At 48.7% G+C, this 23,747-nt stretch overlaps 1 protein-coding gene, 1 long non-coding RNA gene and 1 pseudogene across 7 annotated transcripts in view; 2 read left to right on the top strand and 1 right to left on the bottom strand.

Annotated features, from left to right (window-relative positions):
- The window catches only part of LOC116535584, a 205,032-nt gene that overhangs the window by 20,024 nt on the left and 161,261 nt on the right, over positions 1-23,747 (top strand). Inside the window, exon 8 of one of the 6 annotated variants that reach the window (XR_004262270.1) lies at positions 4,774-5,141. The exons of the other annotated variants lie outside the window; for them this stretch is intronic. This is a non-coding gene — a long non-coding RNA (uncharacterized LOC116535584). Of the gene's footprint in view, positions 1-4,773; positions 5,142-23,747 lie in introns of those variants that run through there. 6 annotated transcript variants of the gene reach the window in all.
- Positions 5,597-6,107, bottom strand: LOC116535583 (prothymosin alpha-like). Its single transcript, XM_032256732.1, has one exon. The coding sequence runs from the start codon at positions 6,101-6,103 to the stop codon at positions 5,744-5,746; it is 360 nt and encodes a 119-aa protein (XP_032112623.1). The 5' UTR covers positions 6,104-6,107; the 3' UTR covers positions 5,597-5,743.
- Positions 20,503-22,833, top strand: LOC116535582 (annotated as a pseudogene).

Here is a 23,747-nt window from a genome sequence, read left to right on the forward strand (position 1 = left end):
TTTGAGTTTTAGAATGGCCATTTGGCTCCTCCAGCCCGGGTGGAACTCAGAGGAGCTTGCAGTGGGCTCTGGCCACATTTTAGACAACTGAGCAGAGCTTTTTGAAACTTGGAAGACCGTTTGGTCCATCTTTTGATGAACGGAATCCATACATGCCTGCCTCAGTTGGAGGTAGCTCTGCGATGGCTGGAAAGTAGAGGACCAAGGAGACAGTAAAGGCTTGGCAGGGGAGCAGTCTTGAAAACACGTCATCCATGGTGGTGTGAAGCCCCTGGAGAAGATCTGGGGAAACACGGTCATGGGCTGCACGTCTACAAGAGAATGCCATTGGGGAGGGAGCTCATTTGTCATGCATGGCTGCAAGGGGGACATACAACTGTGGAGTAAGCTTGCAAGAGGCTGATCCTGGTCCCAGAGAGGGAAAAATATGTCTTGAGGGGTAATGAACCTTTTGTTCCCAGAGGCAGAGGGATTGGGACTAGGCCAACATAGAGACTGGTGATGGTTGTGAGATTGTGTGTGTGTGTGTGTGTGTGTGTGTGTGTGCGCGCGCGCGCGCGTGCCCGCGTGCGTGCATGCGTGCACGCACACACACCATGACGATAGAGGAGGCTGAGCCCAAGCAGGCACATTCTCTTCAACCCCTTCCCTCATTCAGTCTGCTCTTGAAAGTCTAAGGAACATCCAGCTTGCTATGAGCAGGTCTTAGAGCTGAGGAATTGGCCTCCTAATCTGAAGAGGTGTCGTAACGCTTTCTTAATAGATTGTGCTGTGGACCCACTGTGAGGGCTGCGCTGGTGTAAATGGTGACATCCTGAGCTGGGGGATGCTCTCGGGTGGGGGATTGGTTCCATCCCAACAAAGGCCCTCCTGAGAGTTTATCCAGGGACCCGTTGTTTTACTTTAACAGACCAGAAAAGATGTTTGTTTTCCACGTCATTTAGCTCCAGGGGCTACCGAATGTGTGTAGATTTTTCTGTGATTACAATTTTTCTGTAGATTAAAAATCAGATTTTTACATGGATTCAGCAAAGGAGTGTCAACTGGATTTTTGTTTTCACCCATGAATGTGGCTGCTTCTGTGTAAAATGCCATTTTGCTATTAAAAATCAATTCACACTGGAAACGTGCCTGTGGTGTATGAAGCAGAAGGGACATGCTGTGTGTGGGAGAGGGGGCAGCCAATGGCGTTTTCAAGGAGCAGGGGTGGGCTCTGTCGGTGACTCAGCCTTTCCTCAACAGTGACCCTAGAAGTCGGTATAATGGGGCATTTTATTTTTTAATTTTGGTAAAATAAACCTAAAACTTCACCACCATAATCATTTTTAAGTTTAATACATTCATGTTGTTGTGCAATCACTATCACCATTGGTATTTATTTTTCTGTTCTTTTTTTAGAGATGAGGTCTTGCTATGTTGCCCCGGCTGGCTTTGAACTCCTGGTCCCAAGCGATGCTCTTGCTTAAGTCTCTTGAGTAGCTGGGACTGCAGGCGTGCACCACCGTGCCTAGTGGTATTTTTAAAAAATGACACTTCCTTGTGCCTACGGCAGTGCTTTGCGAAATCCAGGTTTTTATTGCCGGGGAGATTATACTTCCTTGGGGAGGCAAAGAGTTCCTTGGTGACAGAGTAAAAGATAGAGCTTAGCGTGTGGTCACGAAGGACTGACAAATATAAGCCACACACGTTGCCGCTCTTCCCTTCAGCATCCATGACAGACATTGCAAGTTGATCACCTATCTATCTCTCTTTTGGAACTTGGGTGCATTTTCAGGTTATTTCTCAGAGCGGTGTTCTGGGCAGCCAGGAGTTTGTTGGGGATGGTTTAATTAATTAATTAATTAATTAATTTTGAGACTGAGTCTGGCTCTGTCGCCCAGGCTGGGGAGTACAGTGGCTCAATCTTGGCTCACTGCAACGTCTGCCTCCCAGGTTCAAGCAGTTCTCCCGCCTCAGCTTCCTGAGTAGCTGGGACTACAGGCACGTGCCACCACACCCAGATAAATTTTTTTGTATTTTTAGTAGAGACGGGGTTTCGCTGTGTTAGCCAGGATGGTCTCGATTCCCTGACCTTGTGATCTGCGCACTATGGCCTGGCAAAGTGCTGGGATTATAGGCATGAGCCATTGCGCCTGGTAGTTTTAAAAGAACTTTGGAGTCAGTTTTAGAATTGAGATTACTGATAAACCTCGATTTGAATCCCAGCTTTGCCAAACACCTGCTGTGAACCCTTGGGGATGATTCCCCTTCCCTGAGTCTCCATCTGCTCTGCAGAGTGGGGAGGCCACTCCCACCTCCTAGGACCATTGTGAAGGTTCCCAAGGGTTCTTGCAGAGCTGAGACAGGGCTTGATACCCTGCAAGTGTTTCCCGAAACCTCATTCTATGTTAGCATCAGATGATGGGATGGGGCCAGAGGTGCTGTTTTGAAAAGGAGGTCAGGAGAAGGTGAGGTGAGGGTGGGGGCAGTACGGGGAGGCTTCCTGGAAGAATCAAAACTTGAGGGGAGCCTTGAAGGATGGGGAATGGTCAATGAATTAGGAGAAAATAGCAACCGTGGTGCAGAGCATTTTGGAACGACTCCTTCAACATTCACTGGACTGGCTCTGTAGGAGATGAGGATACTGATGGATATTGGGGCGGGCTGGGGTGGACAGTCCAGTGGAGGTTACAGAGCTAAGAAGTGGAGCTGATCTGTGCAGCAGCGTTCAAGGCATGGTAAGAAGAGTGGGAATCTCCCAGTGTTGGCAGAACTTGTGAGCCCCTCCGCCCTCAAAGGACGACAAGACCCCGAATGAGAAGAGCGCTTCCTCCCAGTCCTCCTTTCTCCTCCTTCTCTCCTCCCTCCCTCTGTTCACCCAGAAACTGTTGATGGAGTTTTTCCTGTATACTGGGCACTGCCCTAGCCTCTGGGATGCCAGGTTGCTGACTTTTCTGTTGCCAGTGCACCTGTTTTTCACTGGCTGTTGCCTTCACCGGGAGCGTATGTCCCTCTGCTTTTCACGTGGCTGACTTCTTGGTGGCTCTCAGCGGAGCATCACCTGCTCAAAGAGGCCTCCCCCGACCACCCTGTCCACGGTACTCTATCACTGCAGCTCTCAAACATTTTGGCCACAGGCCCCTTTACACTCTTACCATATGACACACGCTTCGAGTCGATCGTCTGCCTCTCTTTGGGAACTGGGGTCATTTGTAATAAAACGTGTTATTTTTGTTAATATGCAATGGGTTTATTATTGTGATTTTTATGAATTAATAAACAAGTCGTTTTAAAAACATCTCTTTTAATTTTTGATGTGGTAGAGTCTGTCTACAGTGGTTTCCTTGGCTTCACGGAATGCATTTTCAGCCTTTTTCTCAGAAAAGTGTTGTGGGCAGCCAGGGCCGATTTGTTGTGGGTGGTTTTTGTTTCGTTTTGTTTTTTGTTTTTTGACGGAGTCTTGCTCTGTCTCCACGCTTGGAGTGCAGTGGCATATTCTCGGCTCACTGCAATCTCTGCCGATCCCGGGTTCAAACGATTCTCCTGCTTCAGAATCACAAGTAGTTGAGGCTACAGGTGCCTGCCACCACACCCAGCTAATTTTTGTATTTTTAGTAGAGATGGGGTTTCACTACATTGGCCAGGATGTTCTTGATCTCTTTGCCTCATAATCCGCCCTCCTCAGCCTCCCAAGCGGGTTTTTTTTTTTTTTTTTTTTTTTTAAAGGCATTGTGGACACTGGCCACTCCCAAGGCTCAGCTGGTTCGTGTTTCATTCATTCAACAACATGTTTTTGAGCCCTACTGTGTGCTAAACACAATGCTGGGTGCCCAGGGCACGGCAGACTGGCATCGCCCCTGCATAGGGCACAGTCCAGGAGAGGCAGTGAATGAAAACTAGATTTGGACGGGGGACAGGCACAGGAGAAGGAAACCATTGTAGAGAGACTCTACCGTGTTAGAAATTAAAACAGAAACATTTAAAAAAGATTTGTTTATTAATTCATGGAAAAACCACAATAACAGTAAACCCATTGCATATTAACAAAAATAACACATGCTTTATTGCAAATAACCGTATTTTCCAAAACAAAATAAATTTAGTGAGAAGACAGCATTGTTGTAGTTTCTTTGGGTAAATGTCTTTAATGTCTGGCTTAATAGAAGACAGATTGTCTTGCGTTCTGATAGCTGCTTCCGCATTCAGTCTGTTGCATATCAATGTCCTGTGGCTCCTGGAGGGGCGTCCAGTCCTCTGTAGGTGCTCCGTGGCCCAGCCAGAGCCGTAGTTCACGGGAGCGGCCAGGAGATGGCGGTGTTGCACCAAACCCCCGCTGCTTAGTCTGGGAGACTCGGTTCCTCTGGGGGCATTTGGGGCTGGATGCTCTACTGGAATACTCTGGAGATCCCAGAGTTTTAGGGCGTTGAGAAGGACTTGGCAGGGGTGGGAGAAGGAAGGGGACTGCAGACAGTGCAACTGAGGACAGAAACTCTGGAAAAGCACTGTTCATTTTGCAGAGGGCTCCTTTTTCTTTTTGGGACGGAGTCTCACTCTGTCGCTCACGCTGCAGTGCAGTGGCGCGATCTTGGCTCACTGCAGCCTCTGCTACCTGGGTTCAAGCAGTTCTCCTGCCTCAGCCTCCCGCGTAGCAGGGATTACAGGCGCGCACCACCATGCCTGTAATCCACCCCTCAGCGGTTACGTGACTTAGGGCTGGCGATTTCCCCTGTTTGAGCCTCAGTTTCTCCATCTGTAAAATGCGAATAACTGTGTCCCTTTTCTTTTCTTTTTTAGAACAACTCAGCAAAATAAAATTCCTGTTTATTGTTGGACAACGTTGTTTCACACATACATCCCACAAGCCAATAAATAAATAAATAATAAACAGCAGCGTCCTAGACAAAAAAGGAAAAAAAGGAAATCTTTTAATCTTTGGCCTTTTTTAACCATCTCATACAAACCAACTATTTATAGTACAGCCAAGTACATACACAAAAAAGTTACCGGAATGTTCTGAATAAGATTGTTTTTCTGTTGTCGTTTTTTTTTTTTTTTTTTTTTTTAAGAAGGTTTTTTTTCTCCTTTGAGATTATAACGAACACGGTCACACCACAAGTAAAGTCAGAAGTAGGACAGAGAACACTCCTTGGTCATCGAGATCATTAAAAATGGCTGACCCTAGCCGGGCGCGGTGGCTCAAGTCTGTAATCCCAGCACTTTGGGAGGCCGAGGCGGGTGGATCACGAGGTCAAGAGATCGAGACCATCCTGGTCAACATGGTGAAAACCCGTCTCTACTAAAACTACAAAACATTAGCTGGGCATGGTGGTGCGTGCCTGTAATCCCAGCTACTCGGAGGCTGAGGCAGGAGAATTGCCTGAACCCAGGAGGCGGAGGTTGCGGTGAGCTGAGATCGCGCCATTGCACTCCAGCCTGGGTAACGTGAGTGAAACTCCGTCTCAAAAAAAAAAAAAAAAGGCTGACCCTAACAATACGTACAAAAATATAAAACGTAAATGAAAAATACAAGCAAATTTCCTTTTAAAAGTACTTTAAAGAGAAAAAGCAGGGCCTTGGAAGTTTTGGTTCTTTTTTCCTCCCCTGTTGCCAATTCTCATGGTTTGGGTTGGGTAGTGGAGGGCGCGTCGTGTCCTCTGCGGGTGGCGCTGCCCGTGGTGGGCGGGCGGGCTGGCCTCTCTACTCGAAGGTGACCACGTTTAGATTCTGAGACGGGAAGTGGAGGGTGAATAGGTTTTGTTTTCTTTTAGTTTAACTTTTCTGTTTTTGCTGTCTGGTCATGCTCGTCGGTCTTCTGCTTCTTGGTATGGACATGGTCATCCTCAGCATCTTCACCTGCACACTTGACGGTAGCAGGCTCAGCCTCCTCATCTTCATCTCCATCCTCCTCCTCACCATCACCTTCCTCCTCCTCCTCCTCTTCCACCCTACCTTCTTCCTCTTCTTCATCTACCTCATTGTCAGCCTCCTGCACCCCATTTTCCTCATCAGTATTTCCATTAGCAGGGGCGTCTCTTCCATTTTCCGCCTCTTCTACAACTTCCTTCTTCTCCTTCAAGTCCTTGGTGGTGATTTCAGAGCTGGTGTTTACAGCTGCGTCTGACATAGTGGGGCACCAACTGTGTCGCTTTCAATGAAGTTACCAGGATTTGACAAGAGAGCACATGCAAAGTGTCCGCATGTAATGGGCTCTCAATTCCTATTTCGTGTGTTGATGGTTTGTATTTTTAGTACAGTCGGGGTTTCACCATCTTGGTCAGGCTGGTCTTGAACACCTGACCTCCTGATCCACCCGCCTCAGCTTCCCAAAGTGCTGGGAGTACAGGTGTGAGCTACCTCATCTTAACAGAGGCCAAGCCAAGTGAACTCCCCCCTAAGCCTCAGCTTAGTCCTCCACAAAATGGGCAAAGTACAACTTTGGCTTCCATTCCACTCAGCCACTCTCAGCAAGGGTCACTATTTTGATAACACTCGTGTTTTCGGCCATGCAGGATCCCCCAGCCATCTCCCCCTGAGACCTAGAATATTCCAAGAGCTCGCTGATGCTGTGAACTCTTCCCATAGGCAAAGCCGTTCCTTCTAGTTCTGCCTCCGGACACCTTGCCTTCATTCAGCTGGAGTGACTTAAAGTGGCCAGCGCTATTTTCCAGTGCTCGCTCCATGCGGGCTCTGTGCTGGATGGTTTAGACATATTGATGCATGAAGTGTTCAGAAGTAGTTTGAGAGTCTCATCACCACTCCCGTTTTATAGGAGAAGGCACTGCAGCTCAGAGAGGTGAAGAAACTCCCCCAAAGTCACACCGTTAGGGGATGGGGAACCTGGATTCAAGGTGGTCGCTGCATGCATGGGGCCGCGCAACCCAAAAATGCTGACTCCATCTTGCAAGGTCGGGCCCAGTTACTCTCTCTCTATGCTGGTTTCTTTCCTGTCACTCCGCCCTGCAGGGTGTCTGTTGGCCTCGGGGAACTGAGCACAATTTGTGATTTCATATCTGTTTGCTCATTTACCTGCTCCCTGACTGTGAGCTCCACAAGGGCAGGGGCGATGCCTGCCGCCTCACAGCTGTACCGTGGGCACCCAGGACTGTGCCTGGCACACAGTTGGCAGTCAACATTTTATTGAATGAATGTAACAAGAGCTAGTTGGGCTTTTCTTTTTTTTTTTTTTTTTTTGAGACGGAGTTTCGCTCTTGTTGCCCAGGCTGGAGTGCAATGGCGCGATCTCGGCTCACCGCAACCTCCGCCTCCTGGGTTCAGGCAATTCTCCTGCCTCAGCCTCCTGAGTAGCTGGGATTACAGGCACGCACCACCACGCCCAGCTAATTTTTTGTATTTTTAGTAGAGATGGGGTTTCACCATGTTGACAAGGATGGTCTCGATCTCTTGACCTCGTGATCCACCCACCTCGGCCTCCCAAAGTGCTGGGATTACAGGCTTGAGCCACTGCGCCCGGCTAGTTGGGCTTTTCTAGTGGGTGGTGTCCAGGCAGGTCCACCCTTCACTGTTATGTGACTTAGGGCTGGTGACTTCCCCTGTTTGTTTGAGCCTCAGTTTCTCCATCTGTAAAACGGGAATGACTGTGTCCCTTTCAATGAAGTTACCAGGATTTGACAAGGGAGCATATGCAAAGCGTCTGCATGTAATGGGCTCTCAATTCCTGTATCATGTGTTGATGGCTTCTCTTGGCCTGGGGGGGGTATGGCATGACCAGCAGGGTCAGGGGGAGGCAGAGTGGCCTCGGGATTGGACGGGGGGAAGCAGCCGGACCAAGTCATACAGCAAACTGTCCGCAGCTCTGGCTTATTCTCTGAGCCTGCCTGAATGTGAGTACTCAAAATGTCACAGTCATGGTGGCCCCGTCCCTACTGTCATCTCTTGCCTGGCCCTGAGCATATAAACAGATCCTCCTCTGTAAAGCACCCGCAACAGGGGCAGAGCCAGTAGTCAGGGGGACAGAGACCCCGGTGGGGAACTGGTGCTGTTCAGCCTGAAACACACAGGGTTTCCTGATCTTCACTCAGGAGGCCTCTCCAGCTCGAAGGAGGCTTCCTCCCAGGGGAAAGCTCTGGAATGTAAGGAATGTGCTGGAACCTCCAGCCCAGGCCCCAGGAAAGAGAATGTCTTAGAGGCACAGGGCTGAGGGGGCATTTTCCCAGCCATCTCAGGGACGCCAGGCCACTGGGGAGTTCATAGCAGACATCACCTTCTGGCACCCGGGTCAAGCCTCAACTGCCTTGATGCCTTCCCAGGTTCTCAGGCTGGAATGACGGAGGCCCCGCCAGCCTCTCACGGTCTTTTATTTCAGCCTCTCGCTCAGCACCTGTGCTTCTGCACTCAGGGCCAGACCCTGTGCTGGGCACTGAAGTACAGAGAAAAATGAAGCTGACTCTTGTCTGAGCCACAGGGAGGTGGGACAGACCCACTGTCAAGTCGACTCCTGCATCGTGTCACCTTGGACAAGCTCAGCTGTCTGAGCCTCTGTACCCCCATTTATAAAATGGGGGTAACATTAGGATCTCCTTTGACGAGAGTGAAAGGCCCCTTTGTTCCTGGTGCTATAAATGGAAATTATTATTGTTAGAAAAATGGCTATGACAGTATCTCCTATCCCACACACTCCTCTTATAAAGTGACTTTGACCCTTCTCCCCTTGAATCTGGGTGGGTTTGTGACTTTGGTAGAAGTGATACTATGTGACTTTCAAGGCTGGTTAATAAAATGGGGGAGGGGAATACTCAGTCTTGGAACCCAGCCGCTATGGTGTGAGGAAACCCAAGCAGCTGCGAAGAGGCCCACATGGACAGGAACCAAGGCCCCTCGCCCTGGCTGAGCTCCTGGCAATCCTGTGGGTGAACCGTTTTGAAGGTGGGTCATCCCGCCCTAGCTGAGTCACTGCAGTGGATACTGCATGGAGCAGGGACAAACTGGAATCAAGCCATGCTCCCTTTGCAGGTTCCTGAGCGACATGATGGTAGTTTTAAGCCTCTAGGTCTTGGAGAGGTTTATTTAGCAGCAATAAACAAGGATACAGTTCCTTTTAAGAAACAACTTTGCTTCTGTCTCAGCTGAACTCAGGATCTTTTTTTCCCCCAGATCCTGGTCCCTTCCAGCATTTTCCATCTCAGGAAAGAGCCCCACTCTTTCTGGTTGCCTGAAAAAGAAACCTGAGCGTCATCTTTCTTTCCTTCCTCAATCTCTGTGATAGCCATTGTCCAGGTCCTCTCATCTTACCTCCGAAATCTCTCTCTCTCTCTCTTTTTTTTTTTTTTTGAGAGGGAGTTTCACTCTTTCACCCAGTCTGGAGTGCAGTGGCACCATCTCAGCCCACTGCAACCTCCACGCTCCGGGTCCAATCAATTCTCCTGCCTCAGCCTCCCGAGAAGCTGGGATTACGGGTGCCCACCACCAGGCCTGGCTAATTTTTGTGTTTTTAGTAGAGATGGGGTTTCACCACGTTGGCTGGGCTTGTCTTGAACTCCTGACCTCAAGTGATCGCCTGCCTCAGCCTCATAAAGTGCTGGGTAATAGGCATGAGCCACCACGCCTGGCCCTAAATACCTCTTGTCACTTTATTCTATCCCCCTGACATTGCCACAGCCAAACCACCAGCCTTCTGTTTTGGGCAGCCGTGGCAACTTTCCAACCAGCCTCACCGTTTTACAGGGAGAACAGGAATCTTGATACATGAATGACAGAATAAGGGAAATCATCGGCGTTCGGCTCCCTCCGCCTCCAGTGCTGTGTCTCTGAGCCCTTCATTTGTCATTGCCTGGACTGTTTCTTCTTCTCCCCACACGAGCCCAGGGTAAGACCCCTTGGCTACCACTTCCTGTCTGTCCGCAACACCCTCCTTGACCCAACCTGAGCAAGTTTGCTCACTGCTTTGGTCTCTGAGCAGGCAGCTCCTGTTTCCCCCCCCCCCCCCCCCCCCCCCCCCCCCCCGCCCAATCTAGACTTGAGATTTGGATTCAGTAGTAGAGCAGATATGATATACATCGGGCCCTGCTCATGTGCCAGGCTCTGTGCTAGGCACCTAGAATACCATGGTGAGAAGAAACGAAATGTCTGTTCTCACGGAATTCTCAGTCTAGTAGGGGAGACAGGCATTCACTATGGAAACAAGAAAGTTAAATCCTTTCTACCATTGTTTATTGTTATGAAAGAAGTTTGGCAGGATGATGGGACAGGGTGGAGTGGGGGATGGGCACAGTCAGGCAGTGGTCAGGGAGGGCTTCTTGGAGGAGGTGGCATTTGATCTGTTAAGCTGGAGTCAGCCATGTGACATTAGGAGAAAGTGTCAGCAGGGGGAACAGCAGGGGCAAAGGTGCTGAGGTGGGATGAGCTTGCCGTGCAGAAGGGATGGAGGCGAGGCCAGAGCATGAGAGGCTGGTGGGATGCAGTGTAGAAAGGCAAGCCAGGGCTGGGTCATTCGGGGACTGTTGAGCCGCAATAAGGACTCTGATTTGATCCTAAGTGTGTTTGGAAGCCGTCAGCGGGTTCTGTGCTGCAGAGTGACACCTCTGATGTATGCTGTAAACACTGGCTTCCAGCTGCTGGGTGGAGAATGGATTGGAGGGGGATGGGGGAGCAGGGGGCCTGGGGCAGGGGCTGTGGAGGAGTCTAGGTGAGAAACTGCATTTATCAAAGACGCCATCCACACAGGTGTCGTGGGGCTGAGGCTCCTCTGTCTCCTCCGGCGTGGTCCAGCTGCCCTGTACCCATGGCTTCCAGACGTTTCTGTCTGTCATTCTTTAAAAGACACCCCCTCCTTAATTCTGTGGTGAGGATTTGCCTTCATAGACTCACTTCAGCCTCCTGAAGCCCAGCCTGGCTGCCCGAGGGAGGCCCTCCCAGCACTGTGTGAGGAGCTGGGGTTGAACCGTTTGTCACTCTCAGACCCTCCCATCCTGACTGTGCCCCAGCTCCCCAACAGCTCCATCCTGTTCGGAAGGGCTGTCCCCATGAGTAAGGTGGCAGCAATGCCGTATTGTATTGACATTGGACGTGTGTTCTTATCTAGATGTACCAGGGCTGTGTGACCGATGGCAAGTCACTTACCTGCCCCTCCCCCCGGCCTCCCAGCCTGTTTTCTCACAGCATCTCCATATTGGTTCAACTAATGGTGGCTCAGACCTGTAATTCCCAGCACCTTGGGAGGATCGCTTGAGGATAGGAGTTCAAGATCAGCCTGGGCAACAAGGTGAAACCTTGTCTCTACTAAAAATACAAAAATTAGCTGGACGTGGTGGCGTGTGCCTGTAGTCCCAGCTACTCGGGAGGCTGAGGAAGAAGAATTGCTTGATTCCAGGAGGTGGAGTTTGCAGTGAGCCAAAATTGTGCCACTGCACTCTAGCCTGGTGACAGAGCAAAACTCTGTCTCAAAAAATAAAAAATAAAAAAATTAGCTAGACATAGTGATATACTCCTGTGGTCCCAGCTACTCAGGAGGTTGAGGCAGGAGGATCACTTGAGCCCAGGAGTTAGAGGCTGCTGTGAGCTCTGATCATGCCACTGATTCTAGCCTGGGTGAGCGAGTGAGACCCTGTCTCTTAAAAAAAAAAAAGCAGTAAAGGGTTTGTGCATGGTAAAGTGTCACTTGGAGTTGAGAAAGCAACCAGGTTACTGGTACCTTAAAAGAGAGAGACAGACACCCCTTCTCTCCCTGGTGGGGCAGAGAAGCTGTGCATACCATTAGTGCCCATTAAAAATATCCTTTTGGCCGGGCGCGGTGGCTCATGCCTGTAATCCCAGCACTTTGGGAGGCCGGGCGGGTGGATCACGAGGTCAAGAGATTGAGACCATCCTGGCCAACATGGTGAAACCCCGTCTCTACTAAAAATACAAAAATTAGCTGGGCATGGTGGCACGTGCCTGTGATCCTGGCTACTTGGGAGGCTGAGGCGGAAGAATCGCTTGAACCCGGGAGGCGGAGGTTGCCAGCCGAGATTTCGCCACTGCACTCCAGCCTGGCGACAGAGCAAGACTCCGTCTCAAAAAACAAAACAAACAAACGAAAAGTATCCTTTTATGGGGGCAAACTGTCCTTCAGGTTCCCCTTGGATATTCCTGTTCAGTGTGAACCTCACCTGCTGTATGTATGAAGACTTCTAGGTTCAGCTGACCTCACTTTCCTTGTGTCTGGCTGGGCTCTGCATGAGCTTCAGTACAAACACCCAATACTCTGATTTGTAATTTTCTTGTGTGGATTTTTCTTCCCGATCAGGCCAATGTATCTCTAAATGAGACATCCCAACCACATCACGGTTTTCAAGGTGGAGCGGGTTAAACATGTAGATCCCTCTGAATCAGCATCTCAGTGGGTGGGCCCAGGAATTTGCATCTCTGTTTTCTTTTTTCTTCTTTTGAAGACAGGATCTCGATCTGTCATCCAGACTGCAGAGCAGTGGTACATTCATAGCTCACTGTAACCTTGAACTCCTGGGCACAAGGAATTTCCCTGTCTCAGCCTCCGAAGAGCAGGGACTATAAGCACAGGCCACCATTTCTGGCTATTTTTATTTTTTGTAGAGATGGGATCTTGCTATGTTGCCCAGGCTGGTCTTAAGCCCCTGCTCTCAAGCCATCCTCCTGCCTTGGCCTCCCAAAGTGCTAGGATTATAGGCATGTCCCATGATGTCTGGCTGAATCTGTGTTTCATGTGGCAGGTGATTCTTGGGCTCACAGATGTTTTATTTAGAACCACTGCATTACAGAGTGAGTTCCTAGGCAGAGGGACTGCATCTGATACAGCACCATGTACCATGGTCCCCTGTGTAAATCTTACGCCCAGTAAATGTGTGTTGTTTGAACGGATGAGGTTTTAGGCAGGGATGTGGGGAGAGTCGCTTTCTTCCTTCTAGAACCCCCACATTCACTGTTAGTCCCCGTGTTGGACACAAGGTCTCACCGCATTTGTCTGCCACAGGGAAACTTCTCTGGTAAGAATTCCCCTACCCCCCACTGTATAATCTTCTCATTAATACACAGCATTGTAAAAGTGATCTATAATTAGATGCTAACCGAGTTTGCCGTAAAATTCGGCGGGCAAGGTCAGCAAGGTAAGCTGGGAGCCAGCTGATTGTTATGATCAATCAATAACCTATTTATTTCCCAACATTTCTATTAACCTCTGCCAGCCAATCACAGTTTCAATTTGAAAGGCTAGGGTCTGCTTTGCTGACTGGAGAAGTCTGATTGAAAGCGGGCCCCTGACACGACCCCAAGGGCGAAATCCAATTAAAATTATTTTCACTGGTAGATTAATATTTTTAGCATGTTCTACATCCTGGGATTCATCATTCCTGGCAATAAGTAATGTCTTGTGACATGAGCAGGTGGATTGGCACTGCCATCGATAATAATTGTGATTAATTAGCTCATCAGGTCCTAGGATGGCTTTGGGGTGGCAGTTGGTCAGCTTCTGGGAACTTCTCCCATCAAACCCTGGTTATGTGAATGTCTTTGGATCATACCAATATAATGGCTGTTTCTGAATGGAGATGGTGTTTATCTCTCTCTGGGTCTGAAGCTGTCTTGGAACTATGAGTTCCTTGAGGGCAGGTATTATTTCTCATTGCTTTAAGCAAGTCGCTTATTGTTTGGCACACCCGGTTCCCCTTTTCTGAAGACTGTTCTTTACTTTCTGCATCCACATAGCTGCAGTAGAAGCCACCATATTTGTGTAACATGGCCCCACCCCTGGCTGCTGTTGATTGAACTTTTTTTTTTTTTTTTTTTGGAGACGGAGTTTCGTTCTTGTTACCCAGGCTGGAGTGCAATGGCGCGATCTCGGCTCACCGCAACCTCCGCCTCCTGGGTTCAGGCAATTCTCCTGCCTCAGCCTCCTGAGTAGCTGGGATTACAGGCACGCACCACCATGCCCAGCTAATGTTTTGTATTTTTTTAGTAGAGACGGGGTTTCACCATGTTGACCAGGATGGTCTCGATCTCTTGACCTCGTGATCCTCCCGCCTCGGCCTCCCAAAGTGCTGGGATTACAGGCTTGAGCCACCGCGCCCGGCCTAGAGCCCATCTTAAGCCAAGCCAATGGCTCCATTCTTGGATGTTGTTGATTGGATGAGGGGAAAGGTCCAACCCAAGCTGGGGCAATGAAAGCATCACAGCACAACTTGTGGACACGTTGATTGGACAAGGGGTAGAGCCAATCTTAAACTGAGCCAATCTTAAGCCAAGCCAATGAAAACCTGGTGGCTCCACCCATGGATGTGGTTGATAGAAGAAGGGCCAAACTCAAACTGGGCCAATGAAAACCTCATGGCCCCACCTGTGGACACTGTTGATTGGACAAGGGGTAGAGCCCATCTTAAGCCAAGCCAATGAGAGCCTTCTTGGCTCCACCCCAGATGTAGTTGATTGGACTAGGAGTAGGGCCCAACCCAAGCTGGGCCAATGTAGCTCTTCCTTAGGAATATGGAATTAGGCTTAAGGGAAAGGGTCCTACTGGCCAGCTTGAGTATTTAGGGGAGTTGACTGCCATTGTTTGTTCTGTAAACAGGGAACTAGTTAGGAAGGAAAGTGGTGCTGGGAGAGGAGAAAGGAGGAGGGACACAGAAAGCACATCTTAGATTTCCTGGTGCGTCTCAGTTCCTGTGTCCAGGCCCCTCCTGAAACCTGACTGCATTCCAACTCCTTGGTTCTCTGAGTTATTTCTGCATTTTTATAATAATGACTCTTCCCCCAACCTCCCTTGCTTGGGTTAATTTGAATGAGTCTGTTACTTTTAACCAAACATATCCCAATGAATTTAGAGACCAAGAGCTGTCCAGTGTCACACTGCAGGCCAGTGAAAAACTGTTCTCTTTCTGCTGACTCTCAGATGCAAAGCCTTTTGGGGGAAGAAAGAAACAAGGAAGAAGAAATGACTCATGTTTATTGAAGACCTACTATGTGTTAGGTGCTTTGCAATGTCGTGTATTTAATGTTTACCAGGCTGGGAGGTAGATTTTGTTTTATTAGTTTACAGATGAGGAAACTGAGGCTCAGATATGTTACATAAGTTGTCCAGAGAACTGGGGATTGTATTTAATTATTTTGGTAAATTCCCTGATTGCTGAGCACCCCGTGTTGTCTCTTAAAAAGAAGTGTGCTGCTTTCCTGTAGATATCAGCATGAGGCTATTGAAAGATAATGAAGTAGGCCGGGTGTGGTACCTTACAACTGTAATCCCAGCACTTTGGGAGGCCGAGATGGGTGGATCACAAGGTCAGGATTTCAAGACCAGCCTGGCCAAGATGCTGAAACCCCGTCTCTACTAAAAATACAAAAATTATCTGGATGTGGTGGCACATGCCTCTAAACCCAGCTACTTGGGGAGGCTGAGGCAGGAAAATCACTTGAACCCGGGAGGTGGAGGTTGAAGTGAGCTGAGATTGCATCATTGCACTCCAGCCTGGGCGACAGAGCCGGACTCTGCTTCAAAAAAAAAAAAAAAATGTTAATGAGGTAGCCAATGGCGACGCTGGGAAGAAGTCAACTGTTAGATTGGCGGTCAGCCTCTTGAAGTCCTGTAGAGTACAGACAGAACCAAGAGTTGAGTCATGACCAAGGCTCCCCAAGTTTTGAAGACCATCTCCTTCTAGAACCCACTCACTGCTCTCTGATTGCTTCAGCACTCCCAGAACCCACCCCGACAGCCCCAGCTCCAGCTTCTGGAGACATCTCATTAATGGGTTCTCTGTAGCCATTCCATCTTTAGGAAAACCCAGGGCAAAACCAGATCTTCCAACAGAGGCTCTGCAATGGAGAAATCCCAGTGGACCACGGTGCATGGTCTGCTTTGAAGCACTCAGACCTGGGCTAGTGATGGCAAAAGGTGCACCCTGGGCTAGTGATGGCAAAAGGTGCACCTCCCTCAGGCTCCTCTTAATGTACACATCTGGATTGAACTGAGATCCCTACAGCAGATTTTCCAATGAGGAGTGGATTACAACAGAGAAATAAATATAATTAGGAAGAGTATCCAGACTGATGCATGCTGAAGAGTTTCAGCAGGTACCAGCAGATATATTCAAGAGTTAGGAAATGTTGGGAAATTCCTATAGTCCCAAATTTGAATCTCCAGGTCAAGTTTGCTGACAATCAAAAAATCTAGCCTAGGAGGCTTTTGTTTTTTTAAAGCAGAGTTTCACTCTTGTTGCCCAGGCTGGAGTACAATGGCATGATCTCGGCTCACCGCAACCTCTGCCTCCCGGGTTCAAGCAATTCTCCTGCCTCAGCCTCCCCAATAGCTGGAATTATAGGCATGCGCCACCACGCCCAGCTAATTTTGTATTTTTAGTAGAGACAGGGTTTCTCCATGTTGGTCAGGCTGGTCTCGAACTCCCGAACTCAGGTGATCTGTGGGCCTTAGTCTCCCAGAGTGCTGGGATTACAGGTTTGAGCCACCGTGCCTGGCCTGGGAGGTCTTTTAACACTGCAGTTTCCTGAGCCTGACTTCTGGGGGTTCTGATTCCATAGGTCTGTGGTTTATTAGTCCTTTCAGAAGCTTCAGGGAGAACCCTGGCAACCAGCCAGGATTAGAGATTCACAAGGCACATTATCACATTAAAGGCACTGAAAAGTCCTGCAACAAAGACACCTGTGACATATAATTGAACCAGTTTATTAAAGTTTTACAAACACAGGTCCCTCTTTCTGTATTTTTTGGTGTAATACCTGTTTTTTTTTTTTTTTTTTTTTTTGAGACGGAGTTTCGCTGTTGTTGCCCAGACTGGAGTGCAATGGCACGGTCTCGGCTCACCGCAACCTCCACCTCCTGGGTTCAAGCAATTCTCCTGCCTCAGCCTCCCGAGTAGCTGGGACTACAGGCAAGCACCATCATGCCCAGCTAATTTTTGTATTTTCAGTAGAGACGAGGTTTCACCTTGTTGACCAGGATGGTCTCTATCTCTTGACCTCGTGATCCACCCGCCTCGGCCTCCCAAAGTGCTGGGATTATAGGCGTGAGCCACCACGCCCGGCAATACCTGTTTTTTTTTTAGAGATAGTCTTGCTCCATCTCGCAGGCTGGTGTGTGGTAGTGTGGTCTTGGCTCACTGCAACCTCCACCTCCTGGGTTCAAGCGATTCCCCTCCCTCAGCCTGCTGAATATCTAGGATTACAGGTGCGCGCTATCACACCCTACTAATTTTTTTTATTTTAGTAGAGATGGGGTTTCACCGTGTTGGCCAGGATGGTCTGCATCTCCTGACCTTGTGATCCACCCACCTTGGCCTCCCAAAGTGCTGGGACTATAGGCATGAGCCACTGTGCCTGGTGAGACAATACCTGTTTTTAAAAGGTCTATTGCTCAGAGAGCTTACCAACTTTTCCCCTTAATAATTATACACTAATATCATAAATGTAGTGATTTTTTTTTCATGCTCTTCCTACCATTTTTTTTTTTTTTGACGGAGTCTTGCTCTGTCGCCCAGGCTACAGTGCAGTGATTTGATCTTGGCTTACTGCCACCTCTGCCTCCCAGGTTCAAGTGATTCTCCTGCCTCAGCCTCCCCAGTAGCTGGGATTACAGACTTCTGCCGCTGCACCAGCTAACTTTCGTATTTTTAGCAGAGACGGGGTTTCACCATGTTGGCCAGGGTGGTCTCGAACTCCTGACCTCGTGATCTGCCCACCTTGGCCTCCCAAAGTGCTGGGATTACAGACGTGAGCCACCGCTCCCAGCCGTTCCTACTATTTTATAGCATTGAACTATTCTCTTCCTGAAGACAGGAATAGTGTCTGTGTTATTTGCAATATGACTCACATGGAGTCTGCGTAAATACTGAGTGAGTCTCTTAAAATCATCTATGAACAGGGGACGTGGTTCTCTGCCCACCAGTAGGAACATTGATACCAGGGCGAGAGAGAGATTGAAAGCAGCTGGTGGTAGTGGGAAAGCTGCAGAGCCACGTTTGCTTGTCAGTTGCAGACGTGGAGTGCCAGCAGTCCAGCTCCTTCTCCTCTGAGCTGTCTCTCCGCTGCTCTGAGATCTGCCTCTTTTTTTTTTTTTTTTTTTTTGAGACGGAGTTTTGCTCTTGTTACCCAGGCTGGAGTGCAATGGTGCTATCTCAGCTCACCGCAACCTCCTCCTCCTGGGTTCAGGCAATTCTCCTACCTCAACCTCCTGAGTCGCTGGGATTACAGGCACGCGCCACCATGCCCAGCTAATGTTTTTTGTATTTTTAGTAGAGACGGGGTTTCACCATGTTGATCAGGATGGTCTCGATCTCTTGACCTTGTGATCCACCCGCCTCGGCCTCCCCAAGTGCTGGGATTACAGGCTTGAGCCACCGCGCCTGGCCTGAGATCTGCCTCTTAACAAACTTGGTCTCCAGGTACAAACCCCCCTGAGACATTGGGTTAAGAAGAGGAGTTGCCCATTTCTCTGCTGCTGCTTCTGTCAGCCACCAGGGGGTTGCAGGGAGCAGTGCTGAGGCCATGTAAATGGGCTTCTCCACAGAACGAACGAGCCCTTGTGTTGGAAATTGGGTTAAATTCAGCATGCATAACCATTCACAATGGCTCTTTACACCCCGGGAGCACTAAGATCCCACTAATCTTCAGTCAAAACAATTAGAGCATGAAGGGTGGTGCATTCATCCCAGAGGCACTGGCCATCGGGAGGGTAGGAAGGAGTGGGACCACCCGCATTCGGGGCTTTGACTTTCCAGCCGCAGTGACAAGGCCAAAAGACCCGGAGGAGGAGTCTTCTGCGTATTGCGGAAAGGGGGTCTGGTCAGAATAAGTTGCCTCAGTCCATCTATCTCTTTCTCCATGTAGTGGACTCTTAGCAAGTGCAAGGCACTTTAAAGGCACCATGTCCTTGCAGTCTCACAATAGCTTTGTCACCATCGTCTTCTCGCCGAGGAAACAGAGGCACACAGAGGTTAAATGATGCACGCGTCAGAGCCCAGCAGAAACAGACGGCACAGTTAAATTAGTCTGGTTCAAGAGTTTGATAAAGGTACCATTCAAAGAGGTGCTGACAGTGTCTTAGTTTTCTCTTGCTCCATAACAAATAACCACCAACTTAGTGGCTTTAAACAACACCCTTCCATTAGGTCATGGTGCCGTAGGTCAGTAGTGCAGGAAGAGCAAGGCTTTCTGCTCAGGTGTTGCTGGGGCTGTGATGTCATCTGAGGCTCAGTGTTCTCTTTCAAACTCTCTCAAGTTGTTGGCGGAACTCAGTTTCTTGTGGTCGCAGGACTGAAGTCCCCATTTCCTTGCTGGTTGCTGTCCAGGGACTGCTTTCACCTCCTAGAGGTCACCCTCAGTCCACAGGCAACTCACAGCACAGGTGTCTGCTCCTTCAAGGCCAGCAAGTGGCTGTCTTTCACTCTTCAAATCTGACTTCCGAGGGTCACCTGATTAGGCCAGGCCCACCCAGGATAATCTTCCTTTCGATTAACTCAAAGTCAACCTAAGACGGAATCCTATCATCTTTGCAAGTTCAGGCCATACTCAAGGGGAGGGCCTTATTCATGGTGTGTGCATCAGGGAGCCAGAATCTTGGTGATCAGTTGAGTCTTCTGCCCCCCAGAGACAGGATGTGGGAAGTGCAGCTCCCTGGGGTTAGCAGTGGTGGGACTTGATTACCACCCCTAGTCATGAATAGATGAGGATCTGGGGGACACAGGAGAGGGCTGCCTGGCAGAAGCTGGGACCTTTGATTGAAGGACACAGCTAGTCCATGGTGACTTGGCGAGGAGGAATAAATAGACTTGGCTAGAGGAATAAAGAGGTTGACCTCAGTTTCCTTCCTCCCTTTCATCTCTGTGTTACTGTCCATTGGCTGGTCTTAACAAGAGGCTATAGAAGGGACCCAGCCTATTCATGCAATCAGTGGAGACCTACTTCTTAGGGAGTGGGCAGGTTGGAGAAGGATGGAGAGTGGATCAGGAGGGATGAGTAGATGATATACTGCACAAGTAACTTCTTAGAGTCCCATACCTTGTAATGACAGAGCTCAGATTCAAATTTGCGTCTCTTTAAAGTCTGATCGTATCATGCATTCTTCCATTTCCTGAGTGCCTTCTATGTGGCAGGCACTCTGCTAATCTGACAATCCGGTGAGAGATACACTTATATTTCCATTTTGTAAAGGTCCAGAGAAGTTAAGTAAAGAACCCAGAGTCACACAGCAAGCAAGTGGCAAAGCTGGGAGTATGATTCGATTCCAAAACTTGACTTCCACCCTCTCCATTTCCATCCATCCATATATATCCATTGACAAATCTATTCACTCATCAGACTTTTAATGCATGTCTTAAGCTATACACTGTGTTCAGAGCTGAATGGAATTACGTTCTTTTTTTTTTTTTTTTTTTTGAGACAGATTCTCCCTCTGTTGCCCAGGCTGGCTGGAGTGCAGTGGCGTGATCTTGGCTCACTGCAATCTCTCCCTCCCAAGTTCAAGCGATTCTCCTGCCTCAGCCTCCCAAGTAGCTGGGATTACAGGTACCTGACACCACACCTGGCTAATTTTTTTACATTTTTAGTAGAGACAGGGTTTCACCATGTTGGCCAGGCTGGTCTTGAACTCCTGACCTCAGGTAATCTTCCCACCTTGGCCTCCCAAAGTGCTAAGATTACAGGTGTGAGCCAGCCACCACAGCCAGATAAGATGCCATTCTTATGTCCTCATGTTATTCACAATCTGGTAAGGGAAACATACCTGTGTACAGATTATTGTACAGTGGAGGGGAGCAGCAGCTTTGAGAGAGGAACGTACAGTGCTTATCGGTGGGCATATGGGAGGGAGAGGTCTGCTCAGCTGGGGGAGCCTGGAAAGACAGCTGTATCCTTTTGAGCTGGGTTTTGAAGGATGCATAAGATCCCAGCGAGATGGTGCATCTTGGGGAAGGCAACATATCTCTTTAGCCCAGCTGCCTCTCCTTTGCTGGAGATTCCTCCTTCCAGGGCATGATTTGGAAGGACAGAATTTCACTGTGATTGAGGACACAGAGTTCTCTAAAGTACATAGCCCAAGGGCTGGAATGGAGCAGGGGATGTACGTATGGGTGGAAAAAATCCACCTTGGTTTGAATTCCTATCTGGCCATTTCTGAAATATGTGACCTTATGGTGACCTTCCCCTATGTAGTGACCCTCCCATATGTGGCGACCCTCCCCTCTACAGGAGATTTCATAACCCTCCCCTACTGGTGTCAGGTTGACCAGGTGACTTTCGGCCAGTGGGATGAAATTGAGTGGAGGTGAGCTGTGCCACTTTTTGGCAGACACTGTAAAAGCCCTTGTGTGGCCACCTTTTCCTTCCTCTTTTGTGATGCTGTGGGTAATTTTTACCGTTTCCCAAGTGTTGGGCCTCACCTTCCCTTTTTACCTTGGCCTCGAGACCATCAGGTTTCCATAAGGGGGTTGATTTTTTAGCCTTAATCCTGGAATGCGTGAGGAGGATCAGAGCCAAAACAGAGCTACAAGGGTGTGTCACATTCCAGAGGAATGAATGGTTGCCCTCTAAACCACTGAGACCTTTGAAGGTGTCTGTTAGCATCGCATGGTGTAGCCCAAGAGGACCAACGCAGCAAGGTGTGTTGCCTTCCTGTGTGTTAGTTTGCTCATCTGTAGAAGTGCGTTGATAGTTGTAGTTACCATATGTGGTCTGGTGAAGATTAGGTGGAATTGCACAGCCTCTAGCCCACAGCGTGTCTGTACTTTGCAGATGTCTAAGGCTCTTGTTCCAGTCCCTTGTCTCTGCCATACGCCTGGGCCTGTACACATCCATGCTGTTCTTTTTGCCTGGGGTATTCTGTCTTTTCCTCATTCCCTTCTTTACTCAGGATCCCCCCTTTCGGCCCTGGGGCCTCAGCCATGAGTATGCTCAGGCTTCAGAAGAGGCTTATCTCTAGTGTCCTCCACTGTGGCAAGAAGAAGTTCTGGTTGGACCCCAATAAGACCAATGAAATCGCCAATGCCAACTCCCGTCAGCAGATCTGGAAGCTGATCATCTGAAATCCTGTGACGGTCCATTCCCGGGCTCGATGCCAGAAAAGCACCTTGGCCTTCCAGAAGGGCAGGCACACGGGCCTGTGGAAGGGCACAGCCGATGCCTGAATGCAAAAGAAGTTCACGTGGATGAGGAGAATGAGGATTCTTCACTGGCTGCTCAGAAGATGCCAGGAATCCAAGAAGATTGATCGCCGCATGTATCACAGCCTGTACCTGAAGGTGAAGGGGAATGTGTTCAGAAACAAGTGGATTCTCTTGGAACATATCCGTATCCACAGGCTGACGGCAAGAAGCTCCTGGCTGCCCAGGCTGAGGACCGCAGGTTGAAGACCAAGCAAGCGCAACTAAGGCAAGTACCATGGAGAGCGCCTCCAGGCAAGGAGGAGGCATCAAGACTGTCCAGGGAGGGAGAGACCAAGGAATAAAAGCTCTCCATTTGTCTGTACATGCTGACTTCCGTGATTACATGGATCAACCATTAAAATAAAACAAGCCTTAAAAAAAAATCCCATATGCAGACCTAGCTTCTCCAGGAGGCCAGCTGAGAATGGGCTTAGAGCCCCAGGAAAGTCAGGTCATGAAAGGGATGAAAAAAGTTGCACTTCAACAACCAGAATCAGGAAACCTAGAAAAGAGTCCCTTCCACCTCAACATGCACACGTATTTTGTGGTTTACGGTTTTGCATGGTTTTAATTTCGATTTGCATAATGGGTTGTGGAGGGGGCTCCCTCATTTTTTCTGAGCTTAAGGCTTCTGAAGATCTTTACCTGTTTCTGTTTACAAACAGCAGGGCCAGGGGAAAGGGACAGGGAGAGTCCCTCCTGTCACTGACCCAGGGTGGCTAAAAGTACCCCCTTCATAGAAGGAGGAAAATGGGAACAAGGGTGCTGCTGACCACCTGAGGTTGCCTGCATGGCAGTTAAGAACATGGACCTCGGGTCAGGCTACCTGGATTTAAGTGTTGGTTCTGCCGTTTACCAGCTATATGAGCTTGGGTGTGTCATTCTTTACCATTGAGCCCCACTTTCTACATTCATAAAACGGGAATTAATAGTAACACCAGCTTGTTGGGTCATGGTGAGGACAACCAAGGCAATGCCCATAGTGAAGCCTGCCTATACAGAGACGACCGATCATTCGGTCATTCCTCATTTATTGAGTGTCTGCTATGTACCAAGTTCCGTGAGAGGCACTGGAGATGCAGAGGTGGCCAGGACAGACAAGGTCCTTGCTCTCATGGATTATATATTTATAAATAAATACATAATGAGTCAGGTTGCAGTAAGTCTTATAGAGAAGAAAGGATAACTGTGGAAAGTAATGGTGAAACAGATTTTATTTTATTTGGACATAACTGACAAATTGATCGACCAAGGCCCAAATATAATTGGGTAACGTTTAAGGGGTACAACTTGCTGCTGTAATTTACATATATGTTGTGACATGATCATTATAGCCAAGCTATTTGACACATTCATCACCTCACATAATTGTCTTTTTTTGCGGTGAAATCTACCCTCTTAGCGATTTTCAAATATAAAATATTATTAACTGTAGTCATTATGCTGTGCGTTAGAGCTCCAGAACCCATCCATCTTGCTTAATTGAAACTTTGCACCCTTTGAGCTAGATCTCATTTCCCTGTCCCTCTGACCCTTGGCCACCAGTATTTTAGTCTATGCCTCTGTGCTTTGACTTTTAGATTTCACATATAGGTGAGATCATGCAGTATTTATCTTTCTGTGTCAGACAAATTCTGTTTTAGAAGGGGAATTCAGAAA

Source organism: Sapajus apella, unplaced genomic scaffold (genome assembly GCF_009761245.1).
Source record: "Sapajus apella isolate SASKATOON/1434 unplaced genomic scaffold, GSC_monkey_1.0 scaffold95, whole genome shotgun sequence".
Classification (NCBI taxonomy): Eukaryota; Metazoa; Chordata; class Mammalia; order Primates; family Cebidae; genus Sapajus; species Sapajus apella.

What these genes read in the sequence shown, in the direction of transcription:
- LOC116535583 (XM_032256732.1), bottom strand. Translation starts at nt 6,103, where the DNA reads ATGTCAGACGCAGCTGTAAACACCAGCTCTGAAATCACCACCAAGGAC.